This window comes from Sphaeramia orbicularis, chromosome 12 (genome assembly GCF_902148855.1).
Source record: "Sphaeramia orbicularis chromosome 12, fSphaOr1.1, whole genome shotgun sequence".
Taxonomy (NCBI): Eukaryota; Metazoa; Chordata; class Actinopteri; order Kurtiformes; family Apogonidae; genus Sphaeramia; species Sphaeramia orbicularis.
Window position 1 is genome coordinate 13,169,294 of NC_043968.1, and position 25,135 is coordinate 13,194,428.

Genomic DNA, 25,135 nt, shown 5'->3' on the forward strand with positions numbered 1-25,135 from the left:
CCCTAATACAATCTGATAGCTTTGCAATAAAAGTTACCTTTTTACACCTGAAACGTTCACATTTTATGATTTCTGTCAAGGTCAGTCAAGTATTGTGTATCTGCACTGTTATATTATTACACTGGGTTATAAAAAAAATGTTTTTTTGCAAGTTGTCTAGGTTTTTTCAACTGAATTAGGACCATTTTGCACCGCTAAATCCAAAAATGACATTTGTTTTTCTCAATCAGGTCAGGGTTTTTTTTGCTAATTTGATTTTGAAAAATTTGATCTTCTCACGAAATTGATTACATTTTTGTAAACTTTATCTTGGTCAGCAAGTTTAATACCAAAATAAGATTGGTAAGCACACTTTATGAAACTTGTGACTTGATTCCTGTTAGGTACAATGGTGTATTCACCGCAGATGTAGCAGAATACATCAGGCTTATTTTTGCAAGATCTTCTAGTCGAAGCCATTTCATTCACCCGTAATATTAAAAAAAAAACATTAATCATAAATTGGCACCGCTAAATCCAAAAATGACATCTTCTTTTTCTCAATCAGGTCAGGTTTTTTTTGCTAATTTGATTTTGAAAAATTTGATCTTCTTACAAAATTGATTACATGTTTGTGACTTTATCAGTTGATTTTTTTATATACAGGGTGGGGAAGCAAAATTTACAATATTTTGAGGCAGGGATTGAAAGACAATGTATGACCAATTAGTTTATTGAAAGTCATGAGAATTTATTTGCCACAAGAAAATTGACATAATAGAAAATGTTTTTATTCTATGTGTCCTCCTTCTTTCTCAATAACTGCCTTCACACGCTTCCTGGAACTTGCGCAAGTGTTCCTCAAATATTCGGGTGACAACTTCTCCCATTCTTCTTTAATAGTATCTTCCAGACTTTCTCGTAATAGTTTTTCTCATAGTCATTCTCTTCTTTCCATTATAAACAGTCTTTATGGACACTCCAACTATTTTTGAAATCTCCTTTGGTGTGACGAGTGCATTCAGCAAATCACACACTCTTGGACGTTTGCTTTCCTGATTACTCATATGGGCAAAAGTTTCTGAAAAGGTATGGATAATAGTGTTAGGTATGATTATGACATCAATATATGTTTGGTTTCAAAACAATTGACGTAGTGCCTGCTGAGAAAAAACAACTAAATGTTCATTGTAAATTTTGCTTCCCCACCCTGTAGAAGCCTCCAGCCATAAAACAGAATAAAGATGACGAAGTCTGTTCTGATCCACTGTAAAAACATGGCAATGTTTGTGTCCTGTTCATTATTTCAGAGCAGATTCAGCTACTCCCTGCTGAAATGTCAGATTTATTTCCTTTCTAATATCAGTATTGATCCCAGTATTGATGTGTTGCATGACTGCGGTAGTCAAATAATCAGGTTACAACTCAAAATTGTACTTTGGTATCACTAAATTAATCTGAATCAATCAATTAATACTGAATCGAATCGATATTGAATCGAATCGTGATTAATCGATTCAGAACCTTATGAATCGAAATCGAATCGATTATGGAAATTGGCCATGATACCCAGCCCTAGTGGTGATGTACTTTCTCAGTGCCTTTTTTAGTAAAAAAAAACTGTCAAACTTCAATCCTCTTTGTTTTTTTTCTGTTATTCCAGCCTGTTTTGACCCTAAAACAGACAGTAAAACAAAACCACCGAAGAAAAGGAACCCAAGCACATACTCACAGCAGCTTTTATGACACCGGAACAGACGTAAATCCACAGTAGCACGTTCACCTGGAATAATGTCACAGGGGTTAAAGGGTTAAATGAATATTTTGTATTGCCTCAGATTATATTGCAGGGTGAAACACCTGGACCTCCCTGAAACCTCTGATATGATGGAACCATATTTGTGTTGTTGTGGCGTGAACATTACCTGCCACACACCCAACAGGATAAATCTGCCAGTTTGTGACCTTGACAGAAACAACTTTGATGTCTGGCACTGCCCTCTAGCCACACAATGTGTCGGAGGATTTGTCTGCTGGGATTCTGAGCTGCATCTCGGTGGAAAGTCTGTTTACATCTGTGTGTGGGGGTGTGGGGACGTGACAAGGCTGATTAAAATACAGGCATTTAAGCCCGAGTAATGTATGCAAATGTAAAAATTTAAAAAGGAAACACTCCAAACTAGGCAGCTGGCTTTCTGTTTGCACATCAGTCGTTGAGTCTTGTGATGGGTTAGCCAGTTTTCTTACTGATTACACTGGTTGACAACAAATTTATTGTTTAAGTTTTTTGAGCTGATTTAGGATCATTTTGGTGTGCTGAATCCAAAAATCACATTAATTTCGCTCAATCAAGTCAACTTACTGAACTATGCTACATATTGGCTTTTTAACATTCTTGCTTACATTTATGGGCATTTTCACATCATATGATACAAAAGTCTTTCATATTTCGTGCAGTAAACGAGTTCTGAAGATTTTACTTTTGCCAATTTATGATTAATGTTTTTTTTAATATTACAGGTGAATGAAATGGCTTCAACTAGAAGATCTTGCAAAAATAAGCCTGACGTATTCTGCTACATCTACGGTGAATACACCATTGTACCTAACAGGAATCCTGTTAGAAAAAGATTTTTTTTTCTCTTAAAACCTATTTTGGGTGAGAACTATATAAAAAAATCAACTGATAAAGTCCCAAAAATGTAATCGATTTTGTGAGAAGATCAAATTTTTCAAAATCAAATTAGCAAAAAAAACCCTGACCTGATTGAGAAAAACAGATGTTATTTTTGGATTTAGCAGTGCAAAACGGTCCTAATTCAGTTGAAAAAACCTAGACAACTTGCAAAAACATTTCTTTGTAACCCAGTGTTATTTAACCCATAAAGACCCAAACATCCACCAGTGACCAAAACCATCTACTGATCTAAACTGTTTAATACCTGCTGGTCCACTAATCCTATCAATACGTGTAAATAATTGGTGTAAAATACAGTTGGTCGTCTTTTCACGGTCATCACATATGACCCATTCGGATATTCAGAGGCTCCGTAGTGAACATGGAAATACCGTCACCTTCTACAACATTGATTCACCAGTAAAACCCATGGAGTTGGATCAATGACAGTGGATGGACATCTTTATTTTATATTCAGTTAATGATACATTTTAAGGAAAAGTCACGTTTTGTTCAGTTTTCTATGTTTTCGGTATAATCCTCAACTTTAATCTGATCTTTTTATGAACATCTGCAGTACAAGATCAGTGAAATTAATATAGAAAAATACCTGATTTTCACTTAAAAATGCAAAATACGGAACATAATATTAGAATAAATGATGAGAAATGACTTATAGAAAGGTTAAAAATAGAGAAAAATTGATTTGGGAACTGCCACATAAGTAGCACTGGGTTTTTATGGGTTAATCACTAGAAACACCATCATCTTCTACAACATTGTTTCACCAGTAAAACCCATGGAGTTGGATCAATGACAGTGGATGGACATATTTATTTTATATTCAGTTATTGATATATTTTACGGAAAAGTCACGCTTTGTTCAGTTTTCTATTTTTTTGGTATAATCCTCAACTTTAATCTGAGCTTTTTATGAACATCTACATGATCAGTGAAATTAATATAGAAAAATACCTCATTTTCACTTAAAAATGCAAAATACAGAGCATAATATTAGAATAAATGATGAGAAATGACTTATAGAAAGGTTAAAAATACAAGACTGTCATTAATGAGGAAGGAGGAGGAACTTTGACAGTTTTGAAAAGGAATTACCAATTTGTTAGACATGTTTGTGTTATATTAAGATTTTGTTTGTTTCAGAATAATAATATTTGAGCACTGAGACCCAATGTATCAAATATGATACACAATTGAAACTCATACATGGAAATTGATAATTGATATTGATATATTTTTTGGTTGTTCAGAAGGACCAATAAAGGCTCCAGTTTCAAAGAACTGGAATTTTCTGTCAGTGATTTAATGGTTCAGGCTTTACAGGGTTAATAATATATTTTATTGCTCATGTCACTTTTCCCAGCTTTCATCTGAGCTTTTGTGAACATCTCCTTGATCAGTGAACTAAATATAGGAAAATACCAGATTTTTTTTACTTAAAAATGCAAAATACTGAGACTGTCTATAATGTTAGAATAATTGCAATTGCACATGCCTAGAACATGTGAAAAAAGGTTTAACCTGTCAAAACTTGAGGGTTGTCTTTCAGCTGTCAGGAATTGGCTTTCTGAAAGTTTCCTTTTCCTTAACTCTGCAAAGACTGAAATGATGATCATTGGACCCCAGAAGTTGCAAAATTTACTCAATAATGTTTCTTTGTCTCTTGATGACTGTGTTGTTCTTGGCAGAGACAAGATGAAAAACCTTGGGGTCATATTTGACCAGACACTTGCTTTTGATAAGCATATCAAGGAGGTGACTCGAATATCATTTTTTCATTTTCAAAGGATTGCTAAGATCAGGCCAATCCTGAGTGACGAAGATGCTGAGGTCCTCATTCACGCTTTCATAACATGTCGTTTGGACTATTGTAATGCTCTTCTCTCAGGATTACCCAAAAAAAGTTTCCGAGTCCTGCAGATGGTGCAAAATGCTGCAGCTCGAGTTCTGACTGGAGCTGGGAAATACGATCACATTACCCTGGTGTTGGCCTCTCTTCACTGGCTTCCATGTCAGGTTCATGCTGATTTTAAGGTGCTTTTATTGACTTATAAAATTTTAAATGGAGCAGCACCTTCTTACTTAACGGAGCTGGTTAGACTGTATGCACCTTCTCGTGCTCTTCGCTCACAAGGATCTGGCCTCCTGACTGTGCCTAAAGTCAGGAAAAAGACTGCTGGTGAGCCAGCCTTTTCTTTCCGTGCGCCAACACTTTGGAACAGTCTTCCTCTGGACATAAGGCAGGCATGCTCTGTGGATGTTTTTAAAGCAAAGCTCAAGACCCACTTGTTTACCCTGTGTTATATGTCTGGATTTGTTTTTACTGTGTTAATGTTTTTAGTTTTTATGTTTTATTGTGATTGATTTTATATCTGTACAGCACTTTGATTGAAAGCGCTTTACAAATAAATTATTATTATTATTATTATTATTATTATTATTATTATTATTAATAATAATAATAATAATAATAATAATAATAATAATAATAATAATAATAATAATAATAATAATGGGCGACACGGTGGTGCAGTGGTTAGCACACGTGCCTCACAGCAAGAAGGTCCTGGGTTCGATTCCAACACCAGTCGACGGGGGGTGGGACCTTTCTGTGTGGAGTTTGCATGTTCTCCCCGTGTCTGCGTGGGTTCTCTCCGGGTACTCCGGCTTCCTCCCACAGTCCAAAAACATGCACTAATAGGTTAATTGGTTAATCTAAATTGCCCATAGGTGTGAATGTGAGAGGGATTGTTTGTCTCTATATATTCAGCCCTGCGATGAACTGGCGACTTGTCCAGGGTGTACCCCGCCTTCACCCCTATGTAGCTGGGATAGGCTCCAAGCGACCCCCGTGACCCTAGTGAGGATAAAGCGGGTTCAGAAAATGAATTAATAATAATAATAATAATAATAATAATAATAATAATAAATAGTGATAAATCACTTAACAAGCGTTAAAAATAGAGAAAAAAACATTTGGGAACTGCGGCAAAAGTAACACTGGGTCTTTATGGGTTAACATACAGCAGTCATTGCTGGCATTTACTGTCCACATACAATATGTGTCTCTTTACATTGTGCAGTATTTCTGCAAAAACAGGCCTAAAGCAGACACGAAATGTGCAGTATATACCCATCAACTTCCACCTTCACACCCACGCGGTTACATCCACACTTACTATACACACAGAGTGAAATATTTTGGAATATATAGTACTGTGGAAAAGTTATAGGTCAACATTAGATTTGCTGATTTAGTACATTTATAATGAGCACACATTTATCAGTCTCTGTATTAAGATACAATTTGAATATTTGTGAAGTATGTACAGCAATAAAAACAAATGTTTCAAGAAAAAACAGCTTCTACAAACCAAATAAGTCATATTTTATGTGACCTCTTTTTGCACTTAATATGACTTTAACCCTTTTGTTCAGGCAATATGAGATTTATTACATTAATTCTATGATATTTTATACCAGGTTTCATTCAACACGTCAGATGTTTCTAATTGCTGTTGCTGCTTCTTGTCATGAGGTCAGAGGTCACACTAAACAGTGACTCTAACCTTTACAAACCATTTAGTTCAGGTATTTGTGTGTTTTTTAAGGCTGTGCACATATTTTCTATAGTTTCTTGTTGTATCTGAAGAAAATAGAATATTAATGCTCATTTAAACCGTGTAAAAACAACTAAGTTAAAGTTTTCCTAAGTTTTTTTTTGCACTGTATTGTACTAAATTTAAAAATGTTGGTAAAATAACATTGACTTTCCGTACTCATACTCAAATGTCAAAATCATAGATGCATGTCGTGCTGCACGATTTTGGCTAAAAATAAAATCCCAATGTTTTCCTCTAAAAACGTGATTTTCGATTTCGATTTTTGTGTAAAACTGCAAAAGACAACAAAAGTCAGCATGTCATTTTCGTGAGCAGCCCGCAATGCAAGGCACTGCTCCCTACCTCAAATCTGTGATGGTATCACGGAATTCCCGAAAATTCCGTGACGGGCCCACAGACATTGTAAGTCAGTGACAGGCATCAGTCATGCGTATATGTGTGGGCTACGTAATATGAGTGATCTCCATGGAGTTATATTTAAATTGGGGGATCTGTGCGTGGAGGAGACGGCCCCAGGACACAGTGGAGGGATTATCGATCAATCAATCAGTCAAAGTTTATTTATATAGCGCTTTACAACAACATAAAGAAGACCAAAGTGCTTTACATCTAAAAGCATGATTAAATTATAAGATAGAAAGACTTTAATCCAAATACTATAAATATACATAAAACAATAAGACACAATAGACAGTGATTAAAAAAAAAAAGCCCTGGATATGTCTGGGTGGAGGGCTGTCTGGGCCCCTCTGCTGAGGCTGCTGCCCCTGTGAACCAGACCAGGATCGGAAGAAGACGGTTCGGTACGGATCCGTGCATGGACAATGTAAGATGAGTGACCCCCATGCAGTTATATTTGAACTGGGGGGTCCAGGGCTTACATTGGTATCACTACTGCGGGCCCATCACAGATTCAAGGTCCATGGTCATTACATGGACTTCTGTGAAAGACCGCTCTGACAGTTAGGAGGAGGAGCCTACGGGAGCCCGGAGGCATGTGGCCCAGAGACACAAGAGATGAAATCAATTTGACGATCTCCCTTTTTTTTTTTTTGGGGGGGGGGGGGGGGGGGGGGTTCTTCCTAAACCCACCACCACCACCCCTCTTCAGAGGATGAGTTTATTTTTAATTACAGCTTGTATTTTAAGTAACAATCTCCAACTTCATATTCACATGTTCATTCACTCTTTGCTTGTACACATATATATAGAGGGGGGGCTCATATAGACTGAAATGTACACAGACAGGACGAGACAAGACAGTGGGACAAAACAGACAGAAGACAAGACAGTGGGACAAAACAGACAGAAGACAAGACAGTGGGACAAAACAGACATTAGACTGTGGGACAAAACAAAACAGGCATAAGACAAGACAGTGGGACAAAACAGACATAAGACAAGACAGTGGGACAAAACAGAAATAAGACAAGACAGTGGGACAAAACAGAAATAAGACAAGACAGTGGGACAAAACAGGCATAAGACAAGACAGTGGGACAAAACAGGCATAAGACAAGACAGTGGGACAAAACAGAAATAAGACAAGACAGTGGGACAAAACAGAAATAAGACAAGACAGTGGGACAAAACAGACATAAGACAAGACAGTGGGACAAAACAGACATTAGACAGTGGGACAAAACAAAACAGACATAAGACAAGACAGTGGGACAAAACAGACATAAGACAAGACAGTGGGACAAAACAGAAATAAGACAAGACAGTGGGACAAAACAGACATTAGACAAGACAGTGGGACAAAACAAAACAGATATAAGACAAGACAGAAGGACGAAACAGGCATAAGACAAGAAAGTGGGACAAGCCAAACAAGACACTCTCCCTTTTTTAAAAATGGTCCTAATTTAAAAATCTGATTTCAACTTAAAATCGATTAATCGCGCAGCCACAGATACATGTCTGCATTTGTTACCAGGCAGTAAACATATGTATGTAACTTGAGCACAAAAATAGGCGTAAAAGAAAAAAGTCCGGCTCGTCCATGGAAACACACGGATACCCGAAGTCAAAGCCCCATGTTTGCTGCCACCATCCAATCAGAACCACTACCTCTCTCCATTCAGACAGAAAATGATTGGTGTCTCTCTAAGCTTTATGTCTCCAGGGAACACACACACATTCTGACCTTCTGGGTCAACATGCAATTAAACCTTAGAGGGGCTCTCTACTCTCAGAAGGATGCTAGACATCCTTGTGAGGAGGCAGGGCCAGAACAAGAGTGTTAACCCTAATCTGAACTGAACTGCTTGGTGGTTAATCGGCTGCTGCACAGAGCTGCTTCACGCCAACATCGGCCCGTTTCTTACCGCTGCACTGATTCGCGGTAGCAGGAAGCCACTGCCGGTACGCTGGTGTCTCAGGTTTTCTGTCAGTGCTGATGTGTAGAACACGAGCCTCATGGCCACTGCTGCTGAGAGAGAGAGAGAGAGAGAGAGAGGGAGCTTAGCCCAGACAAGAGAGTCGGCTTCAAGGATCTTTGCTGACCTTATATAAAATAAAGGAAAGAATTGAAGATGGATTCCTTCAGCTTCTATTTGTCATGTTCCCTGTGAAAGAGAACATAGCGTCTGTCTTTCTTAATGTAACAATATAAGAGTGGGAGTAGTTCATGAAGCATCAGTGTCAGGAGTTTTTTTTTTTTTTTAAGACTGTGACATTGTAGATAACACATATGATTAACAGCTTTGATTGTCACATTATTGTATATAACCCATAAAGACCCATTGCTACTTTTGTACCAGTTCCCACCTGAATTTTTCTCTATAATTAATCTTCCTTAAGTGATTTGTCACTTTTTATTATATTATCCTCTGTATTCTGTGTTTTTTTTTCAGGGAAATTCAGGTATTTTCCTGTATTTAATTAACTGATCATGTAGATGTTCATAAAGGCTCAGATTATGAACATATTTCCACTATGCACTTTACTGTCCGTATGACTGAACAATTCCATTTTAGTTTACTTCACAGTTTATTGTTGCACCTTACTGTTTTTCTAGCATTTTTGTTTTTTATACCTCTAATTTATTATGTATACTGTGTTTGCTCTTTATCCTATGCTGATCTTATATTCTATTTTTGCACTACATTTTCCCATTTTCTCTATCTATCTATCTATCTATCTATCTATCTATCTATCTATCTATCTATCTATCTATCTATCTATCTATCTACACTGTAAAAAAAAAACAAAAAAAACCCCGTAAAAAACAAAACAAAACGGTATTATTCCGGCAGCTGGGGTGCCAAAAAAATGCCGTTACATAACGGAAAATAACCATCTCATAAAAATACAGTAATTTTCCATAATTAAAATACAGTTTTTTGCCATAACTTTACATGAGATTTTGCTTTTTTTTTTTTTTTTTTTAATGTTTAATAAAGAATGTTTTCATGTATTAAAACAATCAAATTACCGATAAATATATGTATATATATATATATATATATATACATATATATATATATATATATATATATATATATATATAAATAATTTTCAATGAGAGTAACTTGTACAATCCACTGATAAAAACTGTATTTGGACAGTTTATCAGTGCTTATACATGTTATACATTCACAAAAATACATTTATTCAACATTTTTGTTGTGAAACCTCCCGTAATTACACAAGACATTTGTCAATTAACAAACAAGTCTTGTTAAACTTACAGAACAAATACTCCTTTTACGGTTAATTGTCAGTAATTTTATCTCATTTTATTATTTTGTTTTACAGTATTTAACTTTAAATTAACAGTTTAATATCATAAATAGAAAAGAAATATTTGTGAAATTACGATATATATGCAAATGTATTTTAACTGTATTTTTCTGCGGAAAAAAAAAAGGAAATTTTATGGTTATTCACAGTCTATTTTTGTAATTTCATGGATATTTTCCTGTATCTTAAAAATACATAAAAAATCTGTAAAATAAACAGTGAAAATTCTGTTATAATACAGATTTTTTTTTTTTACAGTCTATCTATCTATCTATCTATCTATCTATCTATCTATCTATCTATCTATCTATCTATAGTTGATGGTCATTCTATCAGAAACAGAGAAAACTGAAAAAAAAAAATTGACTTTTTCAGCAAATACATCATTAACTGAACATAAGCCGTCTCCATGTCTCCTGGCAAATCAATGTTGTAGAAGATGACAGTGTTACCATGGTAACTATGGAGTCTCTGAACATCCAAGTGGGTCATATCTGATAATCATGAGAAGATGACAAACTCCGTGACCAGTGACCAGTCTAAACAATAATAACTGTGGAAAAAGTAAAATTATATAGTGATCAGGTTCAGATCTACAAAGTTTCCTTAAAAATCTGAATAACATGAACAACCCGAATTGTCTTAAGAAAAACAAGTGCAGTTTTAACGATATTTTGCCTCGGTTTATCAGTTTATCATTTACGCATGTGTGTTACAATCGCACAAAACATTTAGTAACAGGCAGAATATTGGTAAAATTGCATTTGCGTTTCTTAAGACATTTCCGTTTGTTCATATTTGTTCAGGTTATTCACATTTTTTGTGAAGTATAGTTTGGTAATGTCAACATTTTCATGTAATTTTCCTTTTTTACACCAAAAAAACAAAGAGAAAATTTGGGGTTGTCATTATTTATAGGTTATTATGATAATATTTGACTGGTTCTGACCCACTTGAAATCTAATTGTATGTGTCTGTCTGTGGAACCTGAATTAAAAGGATTTTGACACCACTGATTGTTAATATATTCAGTGTAATTTTTACATTTCACAAACTCATCCCGCGGGCCGGATTGGACCCTTTGGAGGGCTGGATTTGGCCCCCGGGCCGTATGTTTGACACCTGTGGAATAATGTGTCATAAAAATGTCTGTTGTTAATGTTTTATTTGGTTTATGTTATGTAATTTCCCCTATTTCGGAATCCCTGGAGGTGCGATAAACAAGTAGGGATGGAAATATAGGAAAACCTCAATCAAGTTCTTAACAGCATTATTACTAAGCAGCCCTTTTTAATGTCATCTAATATAATTTTCGGAGAGAAATGAGGTGTTAGTGAGATATAAAGACATGAAGTGTGAGTAGTTCATGCGGAATTTATAGCATGGATGTGGTCTTTTTTTTTTTTTTTTTTTTTTTTTTTCCTTTCTCTTCTTGTGTGCTTTTATAATCCAAGATATCTGTGCCTTACTGCAGTACCTTCACAATTGAGCTGCTATTTGTGGCATTTTGTGAAGAAAGTTTCACCAGTTAAAACATCAGCTTCAACAGGGAGGCTTTTTAGAGTCCTTGAGTGCCCTGCTGACACATCAGTAACATGATCAAGGTGCATTGTTTATCAAATGCCACAGTTCTTTTTTTGTGAGGCTTTTCATCAATGTTGGATTCAGCGCCGCAATGCTTTTATGTTACCGTACCTACTAGTGAAATGTATAAAGATCAGTTATAACTGTGACGTTGTGTAACAGGTTTTGTAAATCTGTATCTGTTTGCACATAGAGGAAAAACATCTAATGTCGTGTGCTTCATCAACATAAAACTGTACATCCATTTGTTTAAGAATGTGCTGATTCTCACTTATTGTTGCAAACTGCGATAGAAATCTGGGGGAAAAAATGATAAAGAAATTGAGATAAGATAAGGTAAGGTATGACTTTATTGATCCTACTATGGGGAAATGTAACGGTTTACAGCTGCAATATGCAACACACCAGTGCAAAAGAATGGAAGGTAGAATAAAATGTTCTTAAAAGTATAAAAAATTACATATAAAATTCAAAGATATTTCCATAGTGATTGCACATATACATGCTGTGATATGGGGGTGGTGGAGGGTCACTGTGTGCTGTTATACACTGAAAAAAATTGACGGTGTTGTTTACTACGGAAAACCTAGAAAAGTATTCGCACTTAGAATTGTAAGTAAATTCTACAAGGGCGATCATCAAGTAAAATTTACTTGCGGATATACACTATAAACAAAAAGTTAAGGATATTTCTTTTTTTTCTCTTTTTTTTTTTGGTCATTTTTGCCATTTGTAAATAAAACTGTCTGGTCATTAAAAAATGTGTTTCAATTCACACATAAAAAAGTAAAAACGCTGGGCAAGAATCCCAACTGCAAAAAATAGCCCAAAGATTTAAAATATCCTTAACTTTTTGTTTGTAGTGTACGTTTATTTTACTAGCAAACCTCAGGGAAATTTACTGATGATTATTAATGCGGTCATTGAATTTTACTTTCTCCTTCTTTATAAGTTTTACTTAGATTGTGACTGCTTCGAACTGAAAAATGCTAATGCAGCTAAAGCTAATGGCTTTTCAAGGTAATTTTTAAATACTGTAACGTTTTGGTAGAACAAAGTTACTGGAGAGTAGGGATGGGAATCAGTAAGAATTTAACGATTCCAATTCCATGATCGATTTTGCTTATTGATCCGATTCCTTATTGATTCTCTTATCAGTTCTCATTGGGTGAGGGAATAAAAGAGTACAAATAAGTGTGTTTGAATTTGTGATGATTGACCATGTGGAGGAGGAAACACACCAGGAGGCTGGAATAATCTTCACCGCACTATGATCTATTTACAGTGTTGCCCAGATAACATTGTTGATTGAGCTGTGTTAGTGAAAAAAAAACGAACAAAAAAAAAAAAAAACTTAACTAACTGATGAAAAACAGCTTGACAAAACATAAGGAAAATCAGTCTTCAATGACAGAAAATAAAGCTCAGCCCATGGCTAAGGGCATCTAGAAGCACTCGGAGAGTGCAGACCTCCGCCAAGGCTGATCAGTGGCCCCCCCCCCCCGTGGGCCCCCCCACACCAAGGAGGTTATGTTTTTGCCAGGGTTTGTTTGTCTGTCTGTCTGTCTGTCTGTCTGTCTGTCTGTCTGTCTGTCTGTTAGTGTGCAACATAACTCAAAAAGTTATGGACAGATTTTGATGAAATTTTCAGGGTTTGTTGGAAATGGGCCCCCCCGTGGGCCCCCCCACCCCGATCACCACCAAAATTTAATCATTTCTTCCTTATCCCATTTCCAACAAACCCTGAAAATTTCATCAAAATCTGTCCATAACTTTTTGAGTTATGTTGCACACTAACGGACAGACAAACAAACCCTGGCAAAAACATAACCTCCTTGGCGGAGGTAACAAGCTTCAGTGACCTGCTTCACTCAAGCAGAGCCACACTTCTGCCTCAAGGAGCTTCTACTCCAGGCTTTTTATACCTGTTGCCCCTCCCACATGAACAAACCAATCACAAATGTTCAATTTACCTTTCAGTTAACATTTGCTGGAATAATACTGATACCTTTACCTAAACCTCATTTCACTACTTTTATTTAATACTTCCCCAAAAAGTCTCTAACAGTTTAAACCTAGCATTTTAAAGGTTAACTACTGGCCAACTCACAAAACTCCCCTCTGATGGCTGCCACCCTTGGTAAGTTCCTGATGCCCTCTACTATAAAAGGTTTGGGAACCTCCCTCTTCCTGTTTGTCTGTCAGGCCTGGAATCTGGTGATGAGATGGAGAGAGCATGGAGTGAGCATCAAACAGATAGGTAACAAAAGGAGCAAAAGAAACAGACTAAGCTACGCAAAATGTGTTTTGATCTGTGGGCCCATTATGTAACTATTTCCAAGGATGCAAAAATGATAAATATGAAATGAAAATATAATTAATAGAAACAAACAAACTAGACCAGCTAAGCTAGCAGGCCCAAACCCATGCTCCCCCTGTCACTCCAACCCAGCACCAGGCCCAGAGCCTGAGAACAAAGGATATGGGTTCAACCCACTCACAGGGCATGGGTTACCACCATGACAGGATTAACTGTCTTTTATATTTCCATCTCTACACAGAAAATATAACATATACAGTCTGGACAAATAATAAGAACAGATGACGCTGGGCCTGGTTTGGGGGGGGGGGGCGTACAGTGAAAATTAAACTAAAGACGCTTTACTAATTCCTCTATTTCCGCATTTCCACTACATGGAACCGGTTCGACTCTGCCCGTCTCCTGTTGTTGTGCACCTCATTTCCTTTCCCCTACCTTCAGAAACTTGTATTTGAGGGGGTACGACGTTTGTTGCCCACACCAGAACCGGAACTGGGCCTGGATGACATCCTGGTGTTCACTCTGCCGCTAGATTCACAAGCGTCACTAAGTAGTGAATCAAATGAATCACATGCTGTGGACAAATGTTTGAACATATAGGAGGGATTCCACCCTTTTGAAGAAATGGAAGCTTTGACAGTGTTCCAGTGGACCTGGTGTCGTCTTTTTAGACCGTTTCTGCCTCAACGCCATGTTGGCTACGTTCTGACCAAAACAATGCAGCGTACGTGTGACATCATCGCGCATGCGCAACAAAGGCTGAATCGATAAGCAGAATCATTAAACAGGCAGGCAAATGATTCCAAGGAATCGAGCTACTGGGATCCGGTTCTCAAAAAGAACCGGTTCTCGATTCCCATCCCTACTGGAGAATGAACATTGGTCGCACTTCTTGGATCCTGTCGTGGACCAAGCAGTCAAAGCACAAAACACAGGTTTAAAGTTGTGACAAAAAGGATTTATTTTCCCGGAAAAATGATCTTTACAAAACAAATAACTGAAATCATAGTTATAGGGCCCTTAAAAGAGAAATCTTTCTGCACCTGCATTGTTCGTGTCCCTTTAAAATATGAATACAATCAATAATACCTTCAATAATACAAACAGCGCCTTATTGTGTTATCTATGAAATACATATTGATTTCCAATAAAACAGTATATTCTTACATTAAAAAAAAGTAAATGTCGAGAATATACTAAATGTCACAGGATTTTCAATTCTCGGTAATATGACTCACCCTTATAATAGATTGGGCTTAAACTGTGGAGTAATATCGAATAAAACTGTGAAGTTAGATTTTAATCCCGCCAGAGGAAAGTTAAGGAGTCTAATCTTTGACATCAGATACCGCAGACGACCGAGACACTTGTTTGATGGTGTAATGCACTGCGACAAGAGCAAAGCTTGGGAAGGTCTTATGTAACAGCTGTTACAAATCCCTTTGTTTCTGTCTGTGTAGCACGCTATGACCTCTGTACACACCACATGGGAAAAAAGTCACACAGACACATGTATAATTCAGGGCTTCTAAAGATTTCTGGGGGAAAAAAAATAAAAAATAATAATAATAATAAACCCAAAAGGCAGAAAGCTCGGAAATTGGTGGGGAAATCAATCTTTAAAATTAGTTTGGAGGAATTCAAATGGTTAGGGAGGAAGGAAGGGAGCTTCTTTGAGGATAAAGAAGAGTACGTGTTATGATGATGTGAGCGATAATGATACAGTAATGATGATTCAGAGGTTCATAATGAGGACGATTACGAGGATGAAAATGACAAAGATGAAGATGTTGCAAATGCTGTGCAGGATTTTTTTTTCTTTTCTTTTTTCTTTTTTTTTTTTTTTCCTCTATTTCGATGTTAAAAGCAAATATGGTGGTTGGTGCCATCTGGTACCTTATGGTATGTTAGGGGATTAGTAATGCTGAACATAAACTGTCTCAGGGAATTTCCTTTGTCATTTCAACATTAGCACAGCCCTCCAATAGCGAGTCCGAGCCTATTTTCCATCTGCATGCATTTCCTCCTCAAGAGCACATTTCCAATTTCCCTTCATCTTCAGCCTGACACTTTGAACGTCAGCACTTTTATTGGATAGAGTATTTCATCGGGCGATACAGATTCTGCACCCTCACACGTTCACTCACACACACACACTACTGAGGTAAATATTGAATATTTGCAAATATTTCTTGTGTTTCTCCCATCGAAATGGTTGCTATAAAAAGCCCACTGTGCAATTCCCCCACACAGCATTTCTTTGTAGAATTTCGTGATTCACGACGGAGAAAAAAGAAGAGAAATTTCATCTCTATCTGTGTATTTAGGATTATTGTATTATGAATATCATCCTTTTTTTTCTGGGATTTCAATTAAGTATGCAGATTCCATGGTGATTTGATTCAAAGTCAGTCAAGATTTAATGGATTCCTTTTATTAGCTTCCGACAAATTGCCTTTTTAGTGGGAAGAGCATTTGCATTATTCATTTGAGAAAGAGCAAGCTTTTATGAGTTCATTTAGTTTAGTTCTAGATGAGCTCAGCGACTAACACTGGGACTTAGAATGAGTCATCACACAGAGGGGAATGAAACACTCTCCCACCAATGAATCTCATCTGACCCCTGACCTTTAATCGCTGTTGCCGTCTTTGTCGTGTAGGTGATTCAGCGCAGGGAGGACGGCTCTGTCAACTTCTTCAGAGGATGGGACTCGTATCGGGAGGGATTTGGCAAGATCACTGGCGAACACTGGCTCGGTAAGTGTCTTGGGTGTGAGAGTGTATAATTGCATGTAAAATCATGGAGCACAGACCAGCAGACAGCACATTGGTCAAGCAGCCAGCTGTTGGAACAGACATCAACAAGCGATAGCCACTATTCCTTGGCTGTAAACAACAGCTGGCATCGATTTTCAAGCAGCACTATCCACTGTATCGGATGATCCACACCAAATAATTGTTTTCATTAAAATCATATTTAAAAAAAAAAAAATCACATTTCCTCAATCACAGTAGGCTGCCAGCTTGGTTTTTAGCACTTCAGCAAATTCTTGGCTTTGTGTTACACTATGAAAGTGACCCCAGCGAGTTGCACACAGTGAGATTTGCAGACGTTACTGTAAAGCAGGGGTCTCAAACTCATCACATTCAGCCCGATTTGATCTCAAGTGGGCCGGATCAGTAAAATAATAACATAATAACCTATAAGTAATGACAACTCCAAATTTGTGTCTTTGTTTCAGTGCAAAAAACCCCAAAAAAACATTAGATTACAAAAATACTTACTTTTATAATCTATGTGAATAGCCTGAAAAAAATGAAATTTCTAAAGAAAAATAAGTACAATTTTAGCAATATTATGCCTCAACTTATCATTTATACATGTACATTATAAATCGGATCTACAAAGACAGTAAACACTTAGTAACAGGTAGAAAATTGTTAAAATTGTGCTTAATTTTCTTTAGACACTTGAGCTTGTTCATATTTATTCAGCTTATTCATATTTTATTGTTACAGGATAGTTTGTAAATGTAAGTATTTTCATAATTTAATGTTATTTTTTGCATTAAAACAAAGACAAAAGTTTGAAGTTGTCATTATTTATAGGCATAATGTAATAATTTTTCCACATCAAACCGAGAAGAAAATATGGAGTCATTATTTTTTGTAGTTTTTTTTTTTTTTAAATAATTTTATTTTTATCAGGGAGGTCATACATAGTCCAGCATTTTACAAGATCTCTGTGATACACACTAGAAAGAAAAAACACAAGATATGTTTCAACAGCGATGATCTTCCAACAGTTGAACAATGGCTGTCATTTCCACTCATCCATCCTTAAAGATCCACATACAATACAATCCACATGATATTTCACTAAGTTATAGCAAATCTGGTCTTCTGGGTCTAATGTATCTAATCCATTTAGCCCACAGTCTCAAAAACTATTCCATTTGCATTTTTAATGAGAATGTTAGTCTTTCCATAAAATTAACATCATATATAATTTTATACCAATCATCCAATGTTGGAGCATCTGGTTTTAACCATTTCCTGGTCAGGGCCCTCTTCCCTCCGACCAGTAATATTCTCATTAGGTATTTGTCTGCTTCAGTTTGAACATTCATTCCCACCCCCAAATACATTGTCAAAAAATTCAAATGATACATTAGTAGGAAAAATAGTTTCTAAACTCTTATGAATTCTTGCCAAAAAAATATTATTTTGGGGCAACTCCAGAATATATGGTGATGATTGGCTTTAGTTGAACCACATGACTTCCAACAATTCGCCCCCATACCTTGATGTTTTTTTTGAACAGGGGTAATAAAAAATCTCCTTATACTTTTCCACCCAAATTCCCTCCAGCTGTATTTTTTGTAGGTTTTTATGCTGTTATTATTTTACTGTAGATCATATTGGTCTGGATGTGGAACCTGAACTAAAATGAGTTTGACAGCCTTGACTGTGGAATTTTTGCACTTTGCAAATTCATCCAACGGGCCGGATTGGAACCTTTGGCGGGCAGCATTTGGCCCCCGGGCCGCATATTTCAGACCCCTGCTGTAAAGGGTACTCAGACTTAAAGAAAGAAGACTCAGTTGTAAGAGATGAAGACGATTAAAAAGACACAGAGCAATGCTTTTGGGAAACAAGAAATGACTTTTGCCTTTTATTAACATTTCAATAATAGCTATGTTAGCACAGACATAAAAACCACTTCAGTGGCAATGACTAAGAATATTACAGATTAAAAGATGCATGTTAAGTGCACGGCATAAGAAATGTCTGTGCAGCATCATAAAATTACAGCCCAGGCGAAAAGACCACCGCTTAAATTACACTGGAATTATTACACGAGTTTCATTTGAACCTTAGATGTTACGCAGTTGCATTCTGCTTTGAATATTCCGAGAGCTCTTGTCCGTATCCTTGCACTTTTTGCTGACACATTAATACACATCTCTCCAATTTGACAGAAAAAAGAATGCCAACAAAGAATGTATTCAACTGTGAAATTGTCAGCTTCCCAAAGCCAAATTCCTAAACTTCACGCAGCTTCTCATTAAATGCATCAAAAATATTTCTTATTCAGAGGATCGTCCTCAGTTCCAGGGTCCCTCTTGCTTTTTTTTTTTTTTTTTTTCTTAATCTCTTGAAAGCTGGTTTCACACATGAGGTGTCAAGTGTGATAACTGTCTGCTATAGAAACAGATACCTTGTCAGGATCAATCCGCACCATTTGACTTAATCAGAGGAAATTGTAGAGCAGTTGGACTGTGGAAACTAATCACTGTTTTCACCAAAAATACTGGGAACTCAGTATCTAATTGCTAAGTACAATGATATGCTGCCCCCTCTCCATGGAATGCCCTGCAAAACAACCTAAATATATCTGAACTTGTTACTATAGGTGAATTTAAAGCTATTTTAAAGGAGTGTGTAATCAGTGAACTTGGTTAATGTAACTGTTTTTAAATGTGATTTGTAACTATCAATTATAAGTTTTTGTATTATGTGTTGATTATGTCTCGTCTTGTCAGAAACTGTGTGGTTTGCTGCTGTTCATGGCCACATCACTCTTTTTTTTTTTTTTATACTTTATTTTTAACAGATTTTACATTTTTTAACAAACAGACAATAAAACAAAAAAGTAAAGACATACGAAACAAGATACGTCAACAAGCAGACGGGGCAATATCAAAACTTAAAATACAACGATAAAGAAGTGGTTCAATGAGTCACAATGTTGACCTATCATAATAAGAGGTTTGAGTTAGTTTGGGTATTGTCCTGTTTCAGTCCATGTCAGATCATTCAGATATATTCTCGTGTTGCATCAGATCATGTCCTGTAAACCTGCTGACATAATTACATCCATCATTTTCATAGACATTTGTGCACTTTTTCCTGGAATGCATATTTACACATGTTGATAGTAAAACACACAGATGTTGAGGTATATGTGTATTTGTTATTATAAAAACAAGGTGTTATCCTATTGGGGCGTCACATCTTCTGGGATAGATGTCCATTTTAGCCAATAATTAGTAAATTTGTCCAAATTATGGTTCAAGGAAGCCAGGTCACTCTTGAAAAAGAGATTTGCAATCTCAATGAGGCTTTTTTTTTAACCTGGTTAAATAAAGGATATCTATCTATCTATCTATCTATCTATCTAGATATATATATATACATACACACACACACACACACACACACATATATATATATATATATATATATATATATATATATATATATATATATATATATATATATAAAATATTTGTTTAGCCCAAACATCCTCAGCTTTGAGCCTAAATATCTTTTCTCCTATCCTTCATACTTGACATTTTCATCAAACATTTTCCTGCATTTCCGTATACCACTAAAGGCGGTTTTTACCCCTCGGCCATAGGGTATTGTAATCATTTAGTCGTCTGTCCGTCCATCCGTCTGTCCATTCAACAACATAATCGCATCATCTGAAGAATGTCAAATCAAATCAAATTTTATTTCTATAATGCCAAATCATAACAAAAGTTATCTCATGACACTTTACATATGGAGTTGGTCAAAACCAGACTCTAAGCCAATTTACAGAAACCCAACAGAATCCTCCAGGAGCAAACACTAGTGACTGGTGACAGTGGCGAGGAAAAACTTCCCTTTAACAGGTAGAAACCTCGAATGCATTGAGATATCCGCACCAAATTTATCCTGTGGATTAGGGATTTAAACAATTAATCGACTCTCAGTTAATTGTCGATAAGAATTTGTTTGATTAAATTACAATATTGTCGGTTAATTGCCCTTTTCCATGGCGGTGTTTGTGGTCTTGACAGTAGTGGGCGCCACTGCCTAACCTAGGCTTCATCGCTGAGGTTGAATACTGGGGGGAGTCGTCCACCTGTCCACACCTGTCCGAAGGCTGCCGGCTTGTCCGCGCTGCAATGCTGTCAGCCGGGATTGTCATCGAACTGGATCATGGCGTTGATGAGTTAGAATGGCTTTAGGGACATGGTGGAACGAAACTGCACCCCCGCCCAAATACGCGCACATATGTGGGGTCGGTATCGGTTCGGTAATGGATGGAGTGTTTTCCCTGGGGGTTGGTTTAGTCCGCGGTCATCTGGACTATTTGGTCAGTGAGACAGAAGTTGAAAATGTCCTCCAGGCTCCTGATCCGGGCCACAATATATAAGGTATGTTGGTCACCCCAGTGGCCATGGGAAAATAGGGGGGGGGGGTATTTCTGCAAAGTCTGAAATGCCCATTTCTTCTAAACTGCCCCTCTTCAGATCCATGTATTTCATTGAATTTCTCTGCAGAATTTCTTTAGTTCTACTCCATAAATGTCATTGCCTGTACTGGATCCAATGGTACAATAAAACAATCATTAAGGAATATGACATGATTTTTTCATGAAGTATAGAAACGATATTTAGCTTTTATTCTTATAGACCAGTGGTTCTTAACCTTTTTTTGGCTCGTGACCCCATTTTAACATCACACATTTCTGGCAACCCCAGACATTCAAAACAGATGCTTTCTTTTTGCTAAAATTTATTTATTTTTTGATCATGTAATAATTTGCTGTAATATGTTGCAAATAAACATTAAGTTTAGACGACATTTAGGCTATATAATGTACATTTTTATTACTAAGTTTTAATTTTTTAAAATTTTTTATCAATTCAGTGCTTCAGTTTCAGAGTTTGTCATGTCTTTTCTGTCTTTCTCAGCTCACCATGTATGTTTTATTAGTAAGTTTTTTTTTGTTTTTTATTTTTTATCAATTACTAAAAATTTCAGGTGACCCCATTTGAATTCCAGGCGACCCCACATCAGGTCCTGACCCCAAGGTTGAAAAACACTGTTATAGACCCTATCGAAAGAGAAATTCAGGTTCTCAGGAAAAGTGCCGCTTATCAATTAATCGTTAATTGATCGATAAGGTCAACCAACTAATGATTAATGAATTAATCGATAACACTGGGTTACAAAAAAATGTTTCTTGCAAGTTGTCTAGGTTTTTTCAACTGAATTAGGACCATTTTGCACCGCTAAATCCAAAAATGACATCTGTTTTTCTCAATCAGATCAGGTTTTTTTGCTAATTTGATTTTGAAAAATTTGATCTTCTCACAAAATATAATAATTAATACCAACATAAGATTGGTAAGCACACTTTATAAAACTTGTGACTTGATTCCTGTTAGATACAATGATGTATACACCGCAGATGTAGCAGAATACGTCAGGCTTATTTTTGCAAGATCTTCTAGTCGAAGCCATTTCATTCACCTGTAATATTAAAAAAAACATTAATCATAAATTGGCTAAAGTAAAATCTTCAGAACTCGTTTATTGCAAGAAATATGAAAGAATTTTGTATCATATGATGTGAAAATGCCCATAAATGTAAGCAAAAATGTTAAAAAGCTAAGTAGATTCTCACTGAAGGCATCAAAACTATGAATGAACACATATGGAATTATGTAGTTAAAAAAAAGTGTGACATAACTCAAAGCATGTTTTATATTTTAAATTCTTCAAAATAGCCACATTTTGCTGTTATTACTGCTTTGTACATTCTTGGCATTCTCTGGATGAGCTCCATGAGGTAGTCACCTGAAATGTTTTTGCAAAAATCTTGAAGGTGAGTCCAAACTTTTAACTGGTAGTGTACGTTTGGTGTTCTAGGGTTAACTGAACATATTCCAAGTGTGTCCATCCACTGTCATTGATCCAACTCCATGGGTTTTACTGGTGAATCAGTGTTGTAGAAGATGACGGTGTTTCTAGTGATTAACCCATAAAAACCCAGTGCTACTTATGTGGCAGTTCCCAAATCGATTTTTCTCTATTTTTAACCTTTCTATAAGTCATTTCTCATCATTTATTCTAATATTATGCTCTGTATTTTGCATTTTTAAGTGAAAATCAGGTATTTTTCTATATTAATTTCACTGATCATGTACTGTAGATGTTCATGAAAAGCTCAGATTAAAGTTGAGGATTATACCGAAAACAAAACGTGACTTTTCCGTAAAATATATCATTAACTGAATATAAAATAAAGATGTCCATCCACTGTCATTGATCCAACTTCATGGGTTTTACTGGTGAATCAATGTTGTAGAAGATGACGGTGTTTCCACGGTAACTACGGAGCCTCTGAACGTCCGAATGGGTCATATGTGATGACCGTGAAAAGACGACGAACTGTATTTTACACCAATTATTTACACGTATTGATAGGATTAGTGGACCAGCAGGTATTAAACAGTTTAGATCAATAGATGGTTTTGGTCACTGGTGGATGTTTGGGTCTTTATGGGTTAAATAACACTGGGTTACAAAGAAATGTTTTTGCAAGTTGTCTAGGTTTTTTCAACTGAATTAGGACCATTTTGCACCGCTAAATCCAAAAATGACATCTGTTTTTCTTAATCAGGTCAGGTTTTTTTGCTAATTTGATTTTGAAAAATTTGATCTTCTCACAAAATCGATTACATTTTTGGGACTTTATCAGTTGATTTTTTTATATAGTTCTCACCCAAAATAGATTTTAAGAGAAAAAAAAATCTTTTTCCAACAGGATTCCTGTTAGGTACAATGGTGTATTCACCGCAGATGTAGCAGAATACGTCAGGCTTATTTTTGCAAGATCTTCTAGTTGAAGCCATTTCATTCACCTGTAATATTAAAAAAAACATTAATCATAAATTGGCAAAAGTAAAATCTTCAGAACTCGTTTATTGCAAGAAATATGAAAGAATTTTGTATCATATGATGTGAAAACGCCCATAAATGTAAGCAAAAATGTTAAAAAGCCAATATGTAGCATAGTTCAGAAAGTTGACCTGATTGAGCAAAATTAATGCGATTTTTGGATTCAGCACACCAAAATTATCCTAAATCAGCTCAGAAAACTTAAACAATAAATTTGTTGTTGTTTAGTGTAATTTGCATCCTTACTGTGGATGCATCTTGGCACGGAGCAGAAGAATATTAAAAACAGGTGACCTTGACCTACTTTTTCAAGGTCAAATGGCCTTATGCAGTTATAATATCTGAGTACTTTCAAATATAAATATGTATATAATAAGTTTTACACTAATACAGTCTAATCTGAATTATAGTGCAGTAACTTTCAACAGAATCTTACACTATATTTGGGGTATTTAAAGTGTGCAGCACGTTATGTTTTAAGGATGCACTCACTCTTGGTTGGAACATTCAAATCAACTCCCACTTACCACATACATGACTGTGCTGTGATTCACATTGAAGTGAAACAATGAAATGCTGACAGTGACAGCTCTCTGAAGCTGACAAGCTACCCACCACTGATGACTCATCACATCAAATGAAATTGCTGCGAGAAGTATTTAGCTTATGAACTTTACAAAACCAGTCATTAAGCAAGACAGTTCATACCCAATCAGCATTCACAGGGAAAAATATTTAGATAATATGCTGTTTTATATTCGTGCGACGCAGCTACTAATCTCCAAATCTGTTTAAAGCTTACACAAAAACACCAGCTCAAAAGTGGCTCCTCATTCGCTGCGATGTTGATCATTGTGTGTTTGTGTGGAGCGTTAATGAGATATCACTATGGTAAGTCAGCGTGTAGCTTTAAAGAGCTCTCATAGCAGTTTGCTGAAGATCAGACCTTTCGGAGTAAATGGAGCTTGAAGAAGCCTCTTTCTGTAGAACACACACTTGGTCACGGCCAAGGTCATACACAAACATAACACAACAGAGATAGATATTGGCATTCTCAGTTGCAGCACTCTTAAAAGCATTCGCAGCCTTTTAGGAACTAACTGTAATGAATAAGTATCATTAAGACAGACCTGTGGGCAGCTTAGATTACACACATGGCAAACATTACATAATGATGATAGTACAAGTAAAACCAATCCGAGGAATAATAATAATAATACAAGTTCAGGTTTATGTTTAATCAGTTATTATCCATAATAGAGAAAATACAAACAATGAGGCTAATTTAAGTCAACCAGCTGTGAACCATATTGAGACTGAACAGGTTTAGGCAGAAGCTAAATGCTTATGGGTGTACAAAAAAAAAGGATACATTTTGAAAAATTACCCCCAGTACCGCATTTGATATTTTTTGGAATTTTCTTTTATGGATGTCAGTAG

General features: G+C 36.2%; 1 protein-coding gene across 2 annotated transcripts in view; it reads left to right on the plus strand.

The window, feature by feature from the left end:
• The window catches only part of fibcd1b (fibrinogen C domain containing 1b), a 336,567-nt gene that overhangs the window by 201,823 nt on the left and 109,609 nt on the right, over nt 1–25,135 (plus strand). For both annotated transcript variants that reach the window (XM_030149502.1, XM_030149503.1), the window contains one exon: nt 16,612–16,708. In XM_030149502.1, the coding sequence (XP_030005362.1) occupies nt 16,612–16,708 (97 nt within the window). The remainder of the gene's footprint in view (nt 1–16,611; nt 16,709–25,135) is intronic.